Source organism: Gracilinanus agilis, chromosome 4 (genome assembly GCF_016433145.1).
Source record: "Gracilinanus agilis isolate LMUSP501 chromosome 4, AgileGrace, whole genome shotgun sequence".
Lineage (NCBI taxonomy): Eukaryota > Metazoa > Chordata > Mammalia > Didelphimorphia > Didelphidae > Gracilinanus > Gracilinanus agilis.
In genome coordinates, this window is record NC_058133.1 from 288,746,985 (window position 1) to 288,766,500 (window position 19,516).

Genomic DNA, 19,516 nt, shown 5'->3' on the forward strand with positions numbered 1-19,516 from the left:
ATTGCCTGTTCAAGCTCCCAGCTGTCTGGAGGATGCCCAGTGCCATTGGAATGCGCAGGCGCAGATACGGCATTCTCAGTTCTGTCTGCTACAGACTCCCACTGTTGGTTGCTGTCTGAATGTTTGGCGTTACCATGGTTGCACAGCCCTCGTGCGCGCTCTCGTCGCCAGGGTAACGAGATAGACAGAAGCAGGGCCCCAGAAGGCAGCAGTAGCTGTGGCGATGGTGTCCAAACCTGTGCATGGGCTGCCCTTGCTGCCGGGCTTCACCTTCGTCGACCCCACGGTGAGCTCAGCTCCAGCTTGGCCTCGGCTCGTCCATTCCCCACCTGCTCTAAAGGCATCCAGCTTCCAGCTGGGGCCTGTCCCAATCCTTTCCCTTCTTTCACCCACTTCCCTCTATGGCTCCAACCCAGCCCATCCCAGCCTCCAGCTCCACCTTCTAGCTCCAGCTGCCGCCGTGATCCCTTTTCCCAGCTCCACCTCCCCCTACCCAAGCTGCATCTCTCCTCCAAATCCTTCCCTGATCCCAGGCCTGTCTCCCTGTCTCCCTCCCTTGGCTGAAGTCCTCTTCAAGAATCAATCTCCTCCCGCGATCTATCTACTGCCGTCCTTTCTCCCAGGCTCATCTCCCACTCTTCCTCTTCTCTACCTCAGTCCTCTTTGGCAAATCCTACCCAGGCCCTCTCAAGCTCCCATCCCTTCTCTGAGGTCCATCTCTCACTTCTAGCCTCAAATAGTCCTTTTCTCAGACACATTTCCCAGCCCTTCCCCCCCTCTCACCCACTCCTACTCTTGGCAGCCCCATCCTCTCCTCGCTGGCGGCCCTCAACCCTTCCCCCTCCACTCCCAGCCCATCTTCCAACCCTCCCCTTTTACTACCATATCTTCTTCAAGGTCCATTTCCAATCCCAACCTGCATTTCTCTCCCTCATATACATCCTTTCTCCCAGCAGAAGCCCTTTCTTTATCCCAGCCTAGCTTCATCCCTCTTCCCCATCTTCATTCTCCTAACAATAATACTTGACGTTTACATAGGATATTGTAAAGGCCTTTATATGAAATCTCATTTGAGCCTATCCCACAGCCCTTCTAAGCCTCATCCTTATTCTTTCTCCTCAAACTATATCTTTCCCCATTCCCAGCCCCAACTCCTACTCCAGCTCTCTTTCTTCCTTTCCCCCTCTTCTCAGATTATTCCTTTAGCTCTCTTCCCCCATGTCCATCTCCCTTCCTTCTAACTCTATCTCTTAGACCCTCTGTGTCCCTCTTAGCACCATCTCCATTCCTTGCCTGCCCTCCACCATCTTCATTCCTTAGTGGTAACACAATAAATAATATTGAGAATCCGGGGTGATCTGGGTTTAAATCCTGCTTCTGATGCTGCCTAGCAATGCCATTTAGCAACATCCCTTAACACCTCTGAGCTTCAATTTACTCCTTTGTAAAATAAGAATTACAGAATCTTAGAGGTGGAAGGGCATTCTATACCAGATGAAGAATCCTTTTTACAGCATCTTCAGCATCCAGCCTCCATCTGAAGACTTCTAGTGAGGGGATCTCCTACTTCCTGAAACAGCCTACTCTATTTTTTAATAGGTCTAGTGGTTAGGAAGTTTTTTTTTAGATCACGATTAAATCTGTCTCTTAGAAACTTTCATCATGGCTTCTACTTCTGTCCACCAGGACCAAGTGGAACAAATATAATGTGTCTCCTAAGTGAAAGCCCTTCAAATACTTGAAAACAGCTACTATAATTTAGGGAGGGTACTAAGTTTCTTTTTTTTTCTTCAGGGCAAATATCCCCATAGGCTAACCATGAGGTAAGTACTTACTCTAGGATAACAGTAATTTTTGTAACTACCTCCCTAGGTTGTTTTGAGGGAATCAGTTAGTAAACCCCTATTATGATGGTAGCTCATTTTTTTATGACCACCCCTTCTCAAGTCCCCACCTCACCTAAACTCTACTTCCAAGTATTGCTTGCTGGTCTTCATTAGTGATTTCACCTATAAAATTAAAATAAAATATAATTTTATTTTAAAATATAATTTTTAAATTTATATTTTATGTATGTATAAACATATTATATATAAATTTATATTTTAAAATATAATATAAAAATTAAAAAAAGGTATCATCTTCCTCACAGAATTGTTGTTAGGCATGCACTTTGTAAGCCTGTAAGCGTTATAGAAAATGTGAGCTTTTGTGAAGGAGAAAGCAGTGATGAATGAATATATGCTTTTTAATTGAAGGGCCGTTTTCCTAGTACTGTCCTAGTTCTGCATGAGTACTCAAAGGTGGTGCATATTACAAATTAGTGAAGCCTCTTATTCAAAAAAGGAGAAAGGGACTGAAAGCAACAGATGCTACATTGTTCTTAGGGAGAGAAGAAGACAATGTAAATTTGGATAGTATGACTACTATATTCCCATCACCATTTATATAGCCCTTTAAAGTTTGCAGAGCACTTTACGTATATTTTTAGATCCGTTCATTAGAAAAGTAGCACTAAATGTAAATTATTTCCCATGTTATGTGTTCTGAGGTAGAATGCTAGAATGTTTGGAGAGCTGATCTCAGAGTCAGAAAAATATGCTTCAAATCCTGTGTTTGATATATATTGAGGAGTATGCTATTTAATCTCTCAGTATTTTCTCTACCCAAGTTGCAAAGGGCCTACAAAACTCCTTTGTGTAGCTGGAACCAGATTAAAATAGAATTGGGAAATATTTAATAAAAAATAAAACTACAACTTAGACATATTAATTTGTGGTTTCTATTTGAATTTGACATTACTGTTCTAGACAGCACTATAAATCCAGAGGAGACACCATCCTGCTGTGGTCAAAAGGATTTCCTCATCTGAGAGTTCCCTTTCACAATAAAATCACAGATCCCAGTTTTTATCCATGTATTGTGAATCAGATGCAGTAATTATTGAGTGTCCTATATGAGTTGCTTTAATAGAAAATATGAATTTATATTGCATATTCTTTAGTTCTTTTAGGAGAAGGTGCCTTTCAAATAAGGAATCCAAAAGAGGGATCAAGAATTTACTAAGCACCTATTATATACTCAGCACTATACTGTTTTACAAATATTATCTCATTTGATGTTTAAAACAATCCTGTGCCCCTTACCACTCTTCTGCCTTGGAACCAATACATAGTATTGATTCTAAGGTGAAAGGTAAGGGTTAAAAAAAAAGAAATGCTAAAACAATCCTGTGATATAGGTACTATTCTTATCCTTACTTTATAGCTGAGGAAACTGAGGCAGAGTCAAATTTGAACTCAAGATTTCCTGACTCCAGGCACAAGCACTCTATCCACTACACCACCTAGCTACTGTACATCCCAGTGCTGAAAGAAATTAGACCAGGATTCAAGGAGATTAGAATGTGGGCAAGGAAAAAAAAATTTAATTAAAGATTAAAATAGATTTCTCAGAACTAACATTCAGGCTATAGAATTTTGCTGCTAAAAAATGCCACTAAACGATTATTAATCATGACATCGAATGCTCATAGTCTTAGCTAATGAAATTTTTTTAAAATTCTGTTTTCAAAGGTGATCCAGTTATAAATTAAGGAGTAGAATTTCGTAAGTCTTATTTGCTGCTCAAACACTACCTCACTGTTTAGCCCTAGACAAGTAATTTAATACTTAGCCAAAAATATGATCATCTTTTAATTGAGTTTACTTTCTCCAAGGAAGTTTAATGATATTTAAAAACAAGGAACAAAAATTGTTTTTATAATAATGGACTCTACAGTAATATGTAGCAAATGCACATATGGTAGTGTTCTTAATGATTCCATTTCTTTCCTCAGAAAACTGCCTTTCCCCGAAACCAGACATTGAGTTTCAAGAATGGCTATCCCTTATCTCGACTTCCAACAGTGGGGCTCGGCAGAGAACCAATCCAAGTGAACCAGTTGTCCCAAACTGATTTGGATGAATTAGCCAATAAGATACCTACGCTGACCTATGAAGAACCCAGGCAAGCTCCTCTTGCTGACTTTATTCCTGCACATGTAGCCTTTGACAAAAAGGTAGGGCCTGGGGATTGTATAAATTCCTTTATTTTCATGATGAGCCAGCTCCTTGCAGAGAAGTGAACAATAAACCAGGTTTTAGACACATGCCAAGGAGAACATTTTTTTCAACTGCTTCAGCTCTTAGTCACACAGCTGAGCTCTGGATAAAAAGAGGCTTTCTTTAGTAAAGAAGAATATTATAGTAAATAAATGTAAGAAATTCCCTAGAGATCTCACTGGAATATTTTCAGGCTACAGTTTAAAGGCAAGGTAGATTGATTAAACTTGAAATTGTAGGGTAGTGGCTAGAACTCTAGTTCTGCTTATTTGCTGTGAGTTTCTTCTTTTGAAAAGTATGCTCTAGTGGCAAGAGATCTCTGATCTCAAAGGATACCATAAAATCCGAATGAAAACAATATGTCCAGATACTTAGAGACTATTTCCTCCCATCTCTCTGAATATGTTTCTAGTTCTATAAAAATACATTGCAGACAACTACTAAGGAGCAAGCTGTAGGGCCTTTTTCTCTTGTTTCTTATTTTTTCCTTGCCTTGGCTATGTGGTAGGTGTATTCTTTGTGTCTATTGATATTTTCAGCTCATTATTGCTTTTCCCACTGTGCAAGTCTATTTTCCCTCCATCCAATCTTGCCATTTCCCAAGTGCTTGCTTTATGGTCTGGATAATACTTTTGTATTCGTCATAGTTTCCCCAACCCCTTTGTGTTTTCTGGATTACCTTTTAGTCCATTTATTAAAAAGTTCTTGAATCAATGGCATTCATTTGACTCTGTACTTGCACCTTTTAAAATTTATCTTGGTTTTTTTCCCCTTTTGTTTATTCAAATAACTTCTCTGGATACCTTGTTTCGTCCAACATTATTTTATTTTTTTTTTAAATTTTTTTTTAATTTTAAACCCTTAACTTCTGTGTATTGACTTATAGGTGGAAGAGTGGTAAGGGTAGGCAATGGGGGTCAAGTGACTTGCCCAGGGTCACACAGCTGGGAAGTGTCTGAGGCCGGATTGGAACCTAGGACCTCCCGTCTCTAGGCCTGGCTCTCAATCCACTGAGCTACCCAGCTGCCCCAATTGTCCAACATTATTTGACATATACCATCCATTCAGTTCACCAGATCTGTCTTTGTTCAATTCATGATGTTTAATAGCTATATGATTTTAGAATTGAAGAATTTATTTTGACATTACCATTTCTTTCCAGTCTGGTTCTTTGGCTCATCTCACTAATTTTTAGCTTCCTAGTCAGCCATTTATAGTCCCATGGAATCTAGTTTATAAAAGATATAGTTGATGGTCTATATCCTGGCTAAATGAACTACCTAATTAGTGTCTAAGTGATAGACTACCTTTAGTATATTTGTTCTCTCTGACTTTCTGTGATGGTTAAAATTTTCAATTATATTTCATCCTGCCTAGTTTTTACTTCTTCAAGAGACAATAAGCATTATGTATGGTATGTTTATTTTATTGTTTTCAGATTGATTTATTCTATACATCCTACTTTCACAACTGTCAGGTTCTAGGATCGACCATTGGCTATGAGTATGGAGATAGGAAAAATTGTTAAGCACAAGAATTTTTTGACAATTGATTTGGTTTTACAGCATGAGAAGCTGTGAGCATTTTTTTTTTCTAAACTAAATTCACTTGACATATTTCCATTGTTCTCACTTGAGGCCACTTGGTATCATTGTGAATTGGCTGTGTTTTGACATTATTTCTTACCTACTGATACAGGTAGAAAAAGTAACTATCAAATTCAGACAATTTTATTTATTTTAGCAAGTGAAATAATTTCTTGCCACTTTCATATTCCTAAACTTAACCTACAAAAATGAAAGTTGAACAAAATAAAAATAGGGTCCTATAAGTTTGTGTTATATGATGGGAAAATACCAGACATCACAATCAAAAGGATATCTGGGGGCATCTGGGTGGCTTAGTGGATAGAGTCAGGCCTAGAGATGGAAGGTTCCAATATGGCCTCAGATATGTCATAGCTGTATGACCCTGGTCAAGTCACTTAACCTCAATTGCTCTTTTGCTTTGGAACCAATACCTAGTATTGATTCTAAGATAGAAGGTAAGATTGTTGTTGTTGTTTAATTTTTAAAAAGGATATCTGAAAGCTTTACATCAAAAGCAAAATGCATCTACTCTGATTTTATTATTCTACAATACTATCATGCATGCTAAATAAATGTCACATTTTTTAAAAAGTCAAAAAGCTAACATTCATTTTTCCCTTTTATTTCCTGTAGAGAACAAAGTTCAAAGTTTTGTGTTTCTCTCTGGAAACAAATGACATTTTAACTAATTGATAAAGAGCAGGAGACTTCTTTCACAAAATAGCTGTTTTCATGGTGAATAATTTTTGGTAGAAACATAAAAACCTAAACGGTCTTTTTTTAAATTAATAACTTATATATTTGTACAAACTTCTTAAGAGACAAAATATAAAATTGATTCTGGAATTTGCTTTTGCTCCTGGACCAGTGGAGTCATTATTTAGAGCCAAGTCAGTGACTACTAAGCAATTCACAGAAAGGAGGAAAAACAAAAGGCATGTCAGGGTAGCAGCCAAATGGAAGGTTCCAGTCCAAAACCAAGCCCCATGGGTGTGGGACCACCACAAATGTGATCTGGAAGAATGAATTCTGCCTCTTTTGTGGGAGGCTGGAGGTGAGAAAGAAGCTCTCCTCAACCAAACTCTATCCTCTATAGCTGTGTTATCAAACCTATGGCACCCATGCCTGAGGACATTTCTCACATCACTGCCCCTCTGCCCAGCAGAGTGCTTTTCTCCCTCCCCCGTCTAGGGTAAGGGGGTGGCTCACATGTAGCCTGAGGATTTGGACACTTGGTCTTTAAAAGGTTGGCCATCACTGTTATGGGCAAACTTTTTAAAGAGGGGGCCAAAGGAAAGGAAATGCTCATCTGTCAGTCTGTTTCTAAGGCAACTCTTTCAAAGTTTCATTGTATTGCATCCTACTCATTGTATTCGTCAGATTAGGAATAATATCACTCAGCTGGATAGAACATTTCAGGGAGCTGCATCTGGCTCACGTGCCATAGTTTGCCCATCACTGTTCTAAAGCAACATCTTCTGGCTGGCTGCGGGGGAATTAACTAAGTAGGAGAAACCATTTAAGTCTCCTTATTCCTCAAACTCACACAAAAAGTCATCATTCTAACTGTTTCTATAAGTGGCCCTAATTTACCTAATCATTTTGTCTCTGTTTACATACTTCACTTTTTAATCAGCACAAAAGTTCCTCCCTTCTCTGCTTACCCACAAAGAAGAGACCACATACCTAGTCTGAGGCAGGGTTTAAACTAAGGTCTTTCTGATAACCAAGTTGAGGATTTCATTCACTGTGCCACCTAGATTCATCTTATCTACAACTCAGGGTCTTACAGACCATTTGGTTCAGATGGGTATTTATCTATGAAGTTATAATTGGGGAAATGAGATCTCAACTGGGGGAACGCCAAAAAAGGTAACAAGTAATTAAAACTGCACAGGAGTATATGGGATAATAGACAGTTTTAAGGGCAACTAGGTGGTGCAGTGGATAGAATGCCACACCTGAAGTCAGGAAGGCTCATCTTCCTGAGTTCAAATCTGACTTCAGATACTATCTATGCAACTCTGGGCAAGTCACTTAACCTGTTTGCTTCAGTTTCGTCATCTGGAAAAAAATGAGCTAGAGAAGGAAATAGTAAACCCCTCCATGTTTTGACATGAAAACCCTCAAATGGGTTCATGAAGGATTGAACATGACTGAAATGACTAAACAACAAGAACAAGATAATTTTTAAATGCCTGATCTATGCCAGAAAGGTGGCCTTGACTTGCCCTCTGATGAAAATATAAACAGCTGATGGAGGTACTTTTGTCTTTTTTCCCCTTCAGAATTCTACATGAGAATGCTAACTTACATTCTATGGGAGGGGGAAGATTGTGGGAGGGGGAGGAATAAAGTTCCAATACACAAAGAAAGATCCTAACGAGGAGAGAAATCCCTTAATTATTAATATAGCTATGTTTATAAATGTGGTGTGTGACTATGTATATTTTCTAGCAAGCGATATAAATTCATTTATATTCTCCACAGAGTGAGGAAGAATAACATTGCAATTACAGAATTCTAAGAAGCAAACACATCCTTATACACATAATAAGGAAGGTCATTGAAACCACAACCCAGACATTATAAAGTAAATTACAGCAGTCATGGTGCTTAAACAGGTGAACAGATCTCTCAGAGCTTATTTGATCATATATTCCTTCTGATTCAGAAACAATGGGGAAATGGAGTATTCTCTTCAATTGAATGTTTGTTTTCTTTTCTCTATTGATGGTTACCAAATGTAACACACTTAGGTGGCCAAAGTTCAAAGAATTAGAATTCAATAACAATAAAACTATAAAAAAAATGAATCTACTACTATAATGTTTTTCATTTACCCCCCTTCTCTCCACTTAATTGATCATGATCTCCTTTCAGGTCCTCATTTCCTCTTGCCTAGACTATTGCCATAGCATTCTTTTTTTTTTTTTTTTAACTCTTTACCTTCCATCTTAGAACCAATATTGGTTCCCAGGCAGAAGAATGGTAAGAGTCAGGCAATGTGAATTAAGTGACTTGCCTGAGGTCACTTAGCTAAGAAGTATCTATGGCCAGATTTGAACTTAGGGAGCTGAGTTTTCCTGACTCCAGGCCCAACACTCTATACACTGTGCCACTTTAACTGCCCAAAAGTTAAATTGGGATGAATTCTTATTTCTCTTATGTTATTCCCCCAATCAATCCAAGCACAGCTTCCTAAAATAGGCCTCCCTCCTAAATGACATTATTATTTTGTATAGGTTAATATGTTTTCATGTTGTCTCCCCTGATAGAATGTAAACTCCCTGAGGAAGAGACTATGTCATTTTAGTCTTTATATACCCATCACCCAGGGCAGTTCCTGGCACAGAGCAAGCTTTTAATAAATGCGTGTTGATTGAAAAAATTCAGGAACTTGTAGTATCTAAGGGAAATTGCTATATAACAATAGAATAGACTAGGAGGTTGAAATGAATCTGTACTGATTCTGTGACATCCTTGAAGTTTCCTTTTTGAATGTTCTTTTTTTACTTGTAAAAGTAGAATGCAGAAATGTTTCTTATTATTTAAGCTTCTGATTGTTTGGCATCCATAAAAGTAAGATGTTTCTGTGTCTGTATGTAATCTGAAGCAGATAATATGAAAATGCCCCTTATGATAAAGCCACTGTCACCATTCTTCACTTCTAGATACAGTTCTCATTTTCGAGAAGTGACTTAAATGGGAAGTGGCGCCATGTCCTCAAACTTAGCAAGTTCAGCATTAACTGATCTTTTGAAATCCAATTTCTATAATTAAAAGAAAGAATTATAACACTTGTAAACTCTAACTTTGTAAACCAAATCATGATATTTATTTATAAGAACAGAGTGCTTTTATACAATTATGTATGATGGAGGAAAGGTTTTTAATAGGAAAGGCAATTTGGGGATTGAAAGGGAAATAAGAAAGGGGGGGTCAACATATTTTAACAGAAAATAATTTTCATGTTAAACCTAGAGTTATAACTTTTTTCCATCCCAAATAACTATGATTAATATTAGTCTATGGTTGATAAACAGTTGTTACAATTTACATTATGAGTTAAAACTTTCCTTTACTGGAATTCGGAGGAGTAAAGAGGTCTGGCTCAAATGACTGATCTCCAAGGGCGTAGCGCCAGACTCCTTTGTTTCCTGAGTCTTTCACTGTTCCCTGGACATTTATCTATAATTCATAGAATCAAAGACCTACAGTTGGAAGGGACCACCAAGGCCATCTGGTATAACCTGTTTATTTTACAGATTAAGAAAGTGATGCCTAGGCAGGTTAGGTCACATCCTAAGGTCACTCAGAGACAAAAATAAACCTAAGATTTCTGAGTCCAGACTCTGTTCTTTTCAAAGGACCATGTTGCCTTCAATTCTACAAACCTTTATTAAGCATTTATTATGTGCAGGACACTTTACTAGACATTGAGAATATGAAGGGCAGGGAAAGGAAACATCCTCTGTCCTCCAAGAGTTTACTTTCTGGGATTAGAAGATGATATATGGGCATTCAAAGTGATTTGAGAAAAAAGAATACAGTAACAATTCGGGGAACAAGAGAGGCGTAATTAAGGAAATAACATCTTAGCTGAGCCTTTCCAAGAAGCTGGGGATTTTAAGGGGCTGCAATGAGAAGCAAGTAAATTTCAGGTATTGGTGGAGATAGGTGGTAACCTCTACTATTACACAGGATGAGAGATGGAATTCCAGGTTCAAGTAAAGGTTGGTACACCATTGTGGCTGGATTGTAGAGAGTAGAGAAGTTTAATGTTGTTTGTTCAGTTATTTAAGTCAGATCCTGACTCTTTGCGACCCCACTGGGGGTTTTCTTGTCAGAGATGCTGAAGTGGTTTGCCATTTCCTTCTCCAGCTCATTTTACAGATGAGAAAAATAAGACAAACAAGGTTAAGTGACTTGCCAAGGATCACACAAGTTTCTGAGTCCAGATTTGAACTCAGGAGTTCCTGAATCCAGGATTGCAGAATGCTCTAACCACTGTGCAATCTAGTATCCATAGAAGGGAACGGTCATTTCCATACAGAAACAACAATAAAAGAGGGGCATGGTATGAAGACAAATAAATGACTGAAAATAGCTTTCCAATTCAGTTTCAGTCATGTGATATCTTTGATTCCATAAATCCTGTTCTTTTAATTTTCTTGTTTGAATCATTACATCATAGAATCATATATGTAGGGCTGAAAGGAACTTTAGATGGCATCTAGTCACAGGATCATAGTTCTAGAGATGAACAGGACTTCAGAGGTCATCTAGCCTAATGCCTTCATTTTACAGATGAGGAAACTAAACCTAGATAGTAACAGAGCTCCAGAAGAGGAATCTTCCTCCAGCCAGGCCCAGCTTTCTCTCCATAGGGCCACCTCACTGCTCTGAATTGGGCACATTCAAGCAAGATGGTGGATGTCTTTAAATACCAAACTAAGTCAATTCCATTTTTATCCAAAAAGCAATAGGAAGGTACAAGAGTTTTTTAAGTAGAGGATCAACAAAGTCAAACCTATAGTTTTATGAAGATGATTGTGGAAGCAGTACAGAAGGCCAATTGGAACAAGAACAATCTGAAAACTGGGAGAACAATTAAGGGATTGTTAACAGTAGTACAGATAAGAGGTTATGAGTACCTAACTGAGGAACCACCTTTTCTTGGATATATTCAAAAGATGTTAGACAAGAATTGTCCCTACTTGACAATTGATTGGATATGATAACTGAGGGAAAGGAAAAAAATCAAAGATGATGTAGAGGTTTCTTCAGTCTGAGAGTATCTGGCTGAATTGTGGTCCCCTCAATGGTAAGAGGGATGTTTAGAGGAGGGGTAGATTGAGCAGTGAAGATAATGAGGCATCTAAGTGGGGTAGTAGATAAAGCACTGTCCTAGAGTCAAAAGTTCAAATCCAGCCTTAGACATTTAATCTCTGTTTGCCTCCGTTTCCTCATCTACAAAATGAGGATAAATGAAAGTGCCTACCTCCCAGGGTTTTTGTGAGGCTGAAATGAAATAATATATGTGAAACCATAAAGTACCATATAAATGCTAGCTATTGTTATTATAATTATTAAATTGAAGCTTATTAATATTATTTCTGGAATAGCAGATACATTATTGACATCAATTATTAACAATGTTTATTGTTTATATTAATTAATAATATGTTATAAATATTAATCATAATTACTAAAAAGACTGCAGTTCCGGAAAGAAGTGGGGGTCAGATCTATGGTTTGGAGAATTATAAGTAATGATAATTGGATCCTTTGGGGTTGATGAGGTCACTAAGAGAATGAGCATATAACTTGAAGAGATAAGGGACTGGACAGAGCCTAGGGGCACATTGACAATTACATGGAAGAGATGGATGATGATTAAGCAAAAGAAACTTAAGAAACAGTGAGCCAGAGGCTTAGCTAGGTGGCTCAGTGGATATAGATCTAGGCTTGGAAATGCTGGAATCAAATCTGACCTCAGACTGTGTGAACCTGGACAAGTTACTTAGCCCCAGTTGCCTAGCCTTTACCACTCTTATGCCTTGGGACGGATTCTAACGTTATCAATTCTAAGACAGAAGGTAAGGGTTAAAAATTAAAAAAAGAAGCAATGAGACAGGTAGGAGAACTGGGAGAGAATAGTGTCAGAAGCAAAGGGAGGAGAGAATATGTGAGAGAGAGGTTGGTTAATAATGTCAAAAGCAGCAAAAAGATAAATGAAATGACTAAAGGGGAATCAGAAAGGGAGGCCAACATACTTTAATAAAAAATAATTCTTAAACATACACCTGTTAAATCTGAATTTATGACCTTCTAACCTAAATAACTATGTAGTATTAATCTGTATTTGATAAACAATTGAAGAGAAGGTTTTATTGATTTTTCCATTTACAAACATTTACAAATTGCCCCTATTGTATGAAAGTTCTTTTGTAACAAAGTAAAACAGTTAAATAAAACTAATGATACAGTGACTTCATCTATAAAAGAGCATGCAACATTCCACATCTTTATACCTCCCCTCCTCCAATAGAAATCTATTTTCTCTCACTCCCACTTTTGCCCCCATTGGGGTGGGGGAAAAAAACAAATTTCTTGTAAAAAAATGCATAGTTTTCTGGAATTATGAATGATCATTATGTTGGATATAGTTCTTACAGCTTCAAAGATTTATTTTTACAGTGCCAGATTTGTATATATTGTTCTCCTGGTTCTTATCATTTCATTCTTTATCAGTTTGAAAGATTTTCAGAATTGTTCATTTTAGAAATAATATTGATGCTAAATAAATATAAATATAAATTGTCCTTCTGATTCTGATGACTTTATCTACATCATTTCATAGAGTCTTTCCATATCCTTTTTTTTTTTTCCTTAAACCCTTACCTTCCGTCTTGGAGCCAACCAAGGCAGAAGAGTGGTAAGGTAGGCAATGGGGGTCAAGTGACTTGCCCAGGGTCACACAGCTGGGAAGTGTCTGAGGCCAGATTTGAACCTAGGACCTCCTGTCTCTAGGTCTGGCTCTCAATCCACTGAGCTACCCAGCTGCCCCCTTTCCATATCCTTTTAAAATAGTGTTTTTATAGCACTATTGTATTCCATCCCATTCATCTGCCAGAACTTATTCAGTCTTGCTCAGCTAATGAGCATCCCCCTTGGTTTCCAATTTTTTGCCAGTACAAAAAGAGCTTCAATGAGTATTTTTGTACAAATAGAACCTTTGCCTTACTTTGATCTCTTTAGGGTATAAACCTGGCTTTAGTATAAATGGGTTAGAGCATATGTGCTGTGATTTGTGTATTATTTCAGACTGTTTTCCAGAACGATTGTATGTATTCACTGGTTCACCAACAATTCATGTTTTCCCATAGTCTCTCCAACATTTATCATTTTCCTTTTTTGTCAACTTTGTCACTCTAATGGATGTGAATCTCAGAATTGCTTAAATTCTTATTTCTTTAGTTAGTAGCAATTTGGAGCATTTATGCATATGTATGTAGCCTGGATTTGGGCCCTAAAGAACTGCCTTTTCATATGCTTAGACAATTTTTCAACTGGGAAATGGCATTTATTCTTATAAATTTGAAACAGTCCCAAATGAAACCTTTATTAAAGAAATTTGGTACAAAGATTTTTTTCAGTTGCTTCCCTTTTAATTTTAGCTTTATTAGCTTTGTCTGTGCAAAAACACTTAAATTTTATCCTATCCAAATTATTTAGTTATTCTGTGATCCTCTCTAATCCTTGTTTGGTTATCAACTTTTCTCCATTGATCTTATAGGTCATTTCCCCCATGTTTCTCTAATTTATTTATGATTTGACCTTTTATATATAAAATAAGCATTTACTAATTACCTACTATGTATTAACATTGTGCTAAACCCAGGATATAATTAAGAAAAAGAAAGATAGTTCCTGTCCCCAAGGAGCTTACAATCTAAAGGTGTGGGGGCAGGGGGGAGGAGGGAAGGTGGGAAAAAGGAAACTGAAAAGAGGAAGAGAGTGAGACTGGAGAGTTGAAACCAGGCAGAAACAGATGACAAAATGTGGAGAGTTAGCTGGAAAACTCTGAGTCATCTATAAAGGAAGACTTTAGGAGAAGTTTATTGTTCTCCCTCCAGCTGGTCACTAAGGATATAGAGAAGGTGTTGAATATCAAAAGCTGAGTCTTTTTTGATTTCTGGGGATAAGCTTATCCTGGGGGTGGCATGAAACTTTTGGAATTAAAAGCAAGAAGAGAAGCTGATGGAAAATGGGAGAATTAAATTTAGGTCATATCTATTTGGAGCTTATTTTTATATAAGGTGTTAGGTATTGGTCTAAAATGACTTAATGGGCACTGAGGTAGCTCAGTAGATGGAATGCTGGGTCTGGAGGACCCAAGTTTGAATCTATTCTCAAACACTAGCTGGATGACCCTAAGCAAGTCATTTAACCCTGTTTGTTTTAGTTTCCTTATCTATAAAATGAGCTGAAGAAGAGAATAAATAGCAAACCACTCCAGAATCTTTACCATGAAAACCTCAAATGGGGTCATGCCTAAAGAATAACAAATCTTATATCCTGCAAGTTTGAGCTCTTTGTTTGTTATTTTTTTAGTTGACTCTTTTTAGTTGAACTCTCTAAATAGATCATGTCATCTGCAAATATTTGTGTCTTTTTTTACCTGTGCTCATTTCCTTAGTTTTCCTCCTTTTTTCATTGCTCAGGCTAACATTTCTAGTACAGTGTGTTAAATAGAAATGGTTGACAGTTGATGATTTTGTAAGCTCTGAATTTATTGAAAAGATTTTTTTTTAATGCTGTTACAAATAATGGTAGCTAACAGTTTTAGATTCTTAGGAAAGATCCATTATATTTTTAGTGTTTTTAACAGGAATGGACATTATATTTTGTCAAAAGATTTTTCTACAGCTATTGATTATAATGATTTTTGTCTTTTTAATATGGTTAAGTTTATAGTTTTACTAATAAAGAATTAACCTTGAATTCCATGTAAGAATACAACTTGGTCATGATATATAATATTTGTTATATATTGTTCTAGTCTTTTTTCTTTTTTTTATTTAGAATATTTTTCCATGATTACATGATTCATGATCCCCCCAACCCTCTTCTCTTTCCTCCCCCCTCCCAAAGCTGATAAGCACTTCCACTGGGTTATACATGTATCATTATTCAAAACCTATTTCCACATTATTCATATTTGCAGTAGAGTGATCTTTTAACATCAAAACCTTAATCATATCCTCATTGAACTATGTGATCAATCATATGTTTTTCTTCTTCATTTCTGTTCCCACAATTCTTTCTGTGGATATGGATAGCGTTCTTTCTCATAAGTTCCTCTGGATTGTCCTGGGTCATTGCCTTACTCCTAGTAGAAATGTCTATTACATTCCATTGTGCATAATGGGTCTCTGTGTATAATATTCTCCTGGTTCTGCTCCTTTCACTCTGCGTCAGTTCCTGGAGGCCTTTCAAGTTCACATGGAATTGCTCCAGTTCATTTCTTTCAGCATAATATTCCATCGTCATCAGATACCACAATTTATTTAGCCATTCCCCAAACAATGGACACCCTCTCATTTTCCAATTTTTTGCCACCACAAAGAGTGTGGCAATAAATATTTTTGTTCAAGTCTTTTACCTTATTATCTTGATTTAACTGAAAGGGGTTGAATGCATTTTTTGAATGTAAACTTTTATGCCAAAGGGAACTGCCCCCAATTGGCTTTTTGTCAATGAGCCTAGCAAAACATTGGTTTTGCTTTTTCTCTCTCTTCTATTTCCCTCTTATCCTCTAACTATTGTTTCCTTTTAGAAGGTGCAATTTTTATATACCTGCAGTTTATAAGATTTTTAGGGGGACAAAATGATTATGTTAAATGATCAGTTGGGGAGGTTAGTCTCCCAAATGATCACAGGGGGGATTGTAAAGATGGGATTAACTCTCCCCTGCCCATTTTTAGATTTAATCACCAGAAGCATACACCACCCCACTTATCCTTAAGTGGAGGAAGGTCTGTGACCCATGTGTGAAATAGTGGGTGATGAATGAGAATCAACTGACTATCCCCTGGGCAATCCTTGGCAAAGCTTTAGCTGTAATTGGTACATGTAAAATAGGAGGAAGGCACAGGAAGTGATGAAAGGAATGGTCTTTAGAAGTGGCCGGAGCTTCCTGTGAGAAAGTCTTTGGCCTTGAACTTGACCCTGGAGGAATTCTGCCTGAGGACTGCTTTCTATTAGGACTAGCATGTGGGTGAGTGAAAAAGGAAAGCCCTGGCTTTCCTGCAGGTACTAGCCTCCTGAGGGGCCCCTTGTCTGGGAGGAGGCTTTGTGGATAAAACCCTTCTTAATTGACCCTTAGGCCCTCTGGCTGGGGCTTCTGGAGCCCTGCCAAAGTAAAGCCAGGGCTTGAGCAGTAGTCTAGCTCAGTGATGGGCAAACTTTTTAAAGAGGAGGCCAAAGGAAGGAAATGAAATGCTCATCTGTCAGTCTGTTTCTAAGACAAGTCTCTCGAAGTTTCATTGTATTGTATCCTACTCATTGTATTCGTCAGATTAGGTATGATGTTGCATGGCCAGATAGCACAATTCAGGGGATTGCATTGTCATATGCCTGTGGGCCATAGTTTGCCCATCACTGGTCTAGAATGATTTTTAAATGGAGTTTCTATTTCCAATTCTTGCTACTGAGTTTTGTTGGAAATATGTAGAAATGCTGAATATTTATGTGAGTTTATTTTGTATCCAGCAGCTTTGCTAAAGTAATTATTTCAACTAGTTTTTTAGTTAATTTTCTAGGATTTTCTAAGTATACTATCATATCATCCACAAAGAGTTGTAGTTTAGTTTTCTTATTCTCTACTTTAATTCCTTCAATTTCTTTTTCTTCTTTAATTGCTAAAGCTAGTACTATATTAAATAATAGTGGTGATAATGGACATCCTTGCTTTACTCCTGCCTGATCTTATTCTGAACTAAGTTAACCTCATTGCAGATGACACTTGCTGATGGTTTTCGATATATACTAATTATTTTAAGGAAAGGCCCTTTTATTCCTATGCTTAGTGTTTTCAATAGGAATGGGTGTTGTGTTTTGTCTTTTTTGCATCTATTGAGATAATTGTGATTTCTATTAGCTTGATTATTGATATGGTCAATTATACTTATAGTTTTCCTAGTATTCAATCAGCCTTGCATTCCCTGGTATAAATCCCATCTGGTCATAGTTAATAATCCTTTTGATACATTGCTATAGTCTCTTTGCTAGTATTTTATTTAAGATTTTTGCATCAATGTTCATTAAGGAAATTTGTCTGTTATTTATTTTCTTTCTCTCTTTTTGATCTTCCTGGCTTGGGCATCAGCACCATATATGTATCATAAAAATAATTTGAGTAGGACTACTTTGCTTATTTTTGCCAAAAAGTGATTTCTTGTCCCAAAAGCTGAGGTCTTTGGGTTTATGAAAAACTAGCTTGCTGATGTCATTTACCCCTAAGTCTTTTCCATTGAACCACTTTTCTGTTTCTTAGCCAATACCATATTGTTTTGATGACCGCTGTTTTATAGTACAGTTTAAGATCTGGTACTGCTAGGCCCCCATCTTTCACATTTATTTTCATTATTTCCTTTGATATTCTTGATCTTTTGGGATTAATTGTTCTTTCCATGTCTGATAGAATTCACTTGGGAATCCATCAAGTCCTAGAGATTTTTTCTTGATGAGTTCATTGATCACTTGTTCAATTTCTTTCTCTGAGATGGAATTATTTAAGCATTCTATTTCCTCTTTTGTTAATCTAGGCAATTTACATTTTCAAAAAATATTCATCCATTTCATCTAGATTATCAGATTTATTGTCATATAATTGGGTAATGATTGGTATAGTTTTCTCTTCTTTAGAGGTGAAATCGCCCTTTTCATATTTGATATTGGTAATTTTAATCTTGTCTTCCCTTTTTCAAATTAACCAGTCTCTATCTATTTTATTTATTTTATTTTTAATAGAACCATCTCCTAGTCTTATTTATTCAATAGTTTTTTACTTTAAATTTTACTAATTTCTCCTTTGCTTTTAGGATTTCCAATTTAGCCTTTAATTGGGAATTTTTAGTTTGTTCTTTTTTTAGATTTTCTAGTTGCATGTCTAATTTATTAGTATAATTTTCCTTTTTTTTTATTGATATAAGCATTTAGGGATAGAAATTTTCTATGGATTACTGCTTTGACTGTATCTCGTAAATTTTGATATGTTGTCTCATTATTATTCTCTTTAAAGTCAGTGATTATTTCTATGATTTATTCCTTGACCCACCCATTTTGAAGAAATATTTAGTTTCCAATTAATTTTTAATTTACCTTTCCATGAATCCTTGTTGATTATAATTTTTATTGCATTACAATCTGAAAAAGTTGCATTTATTATTTTTACTTTTCTACATTTCATTGTGAAATATTTATGCCCTAGTACATGGTCAATTTTTGTATATACATCATGTGCTGCTGAAAAGAAGGTAGATTCCTTTTTATCCTTATTCAGTTTTCTCCAGATATTTATTAAATCTAACTTTTCTAAAATTTAATTCATTTCCTTTACTTATTCACTTTTTGGTTAGATATGTCTAGTTTTGATAGGGGAAGGTTGAGGACCCCTACTAGTATAATTTTGCTGTCTATTTCCTCCTTAAGCTCCTTTAGTTTCTCCTTTAAAAATCTGTATGCTATATCATTTGGCACATATATGTTAAGTACTGATTATTACTTCATTATCTATACTCCCTGTTATCAAGGTGTGATTAACTTATCTTTTAATCAGATCTCTTTTTGCTTTAGCTTTGTCTGAGATCATGATTGCTACTCCTGCCTTTTTTTGTCTCAATTGAAGCCCAATAGATTCTGCTCTCGCATCTTACCTTTACTTTGTGTGTGTGCCTCAAATATGTTTCTTGTAAATAACATATGGTAGGAGTCTAGTTTTTAATCTATTCTTCTGTGTGCTTCCTTTTTATGGGTAAGTTCATCCCATTTACATTCACAGTTATGATTACTATCTGTGTATTCCTCATTATTTTGATTTCCTCTTTTAATTCTGCCCTTCCTTCCTCCTTTCACCCTTTCCCTCCACATCAGTATTTTTCTTTTAATCATTCCCCTCATCCCCCTCCCTTATATTATTTCCCTTCCCACCACCACCCTTCTTATTCCCCTCCTAATTCTCTATAGAGTCTTTTAATCACACACCTCACTTCTCACTCCCTTATATTACTCCTCTCCCCACCACCCCCTTTCTTA

At 36.7% G+C, this 19,516-nt stretch overlaps 1 protein-coding gene across 1 annotated transcript in view; it reads left to right on the forward strand.

Moving 5' to 3' along the window:
• Positions 1-223: 223 nt before the first annotated feature.
• EFHC1 (EF-hand domain containing 1) overlaps positions 224-19,516 on the forward strand; it is an 82,433-nt gene continuing 63,140 nt past the window's right edge. Inside the window, exons 1-2 of the mRNA XM_044673384.1 lie at positions 224-286; positions 3,839-4,060. Coding sequence (XP_044529319.1) covers positions 224-286; positions 3,839-4,060 — 285 coding nt within the window. The remainder of the gene's footprint in view (positions 287-3,838; positions 4,061-19,516) is intronic.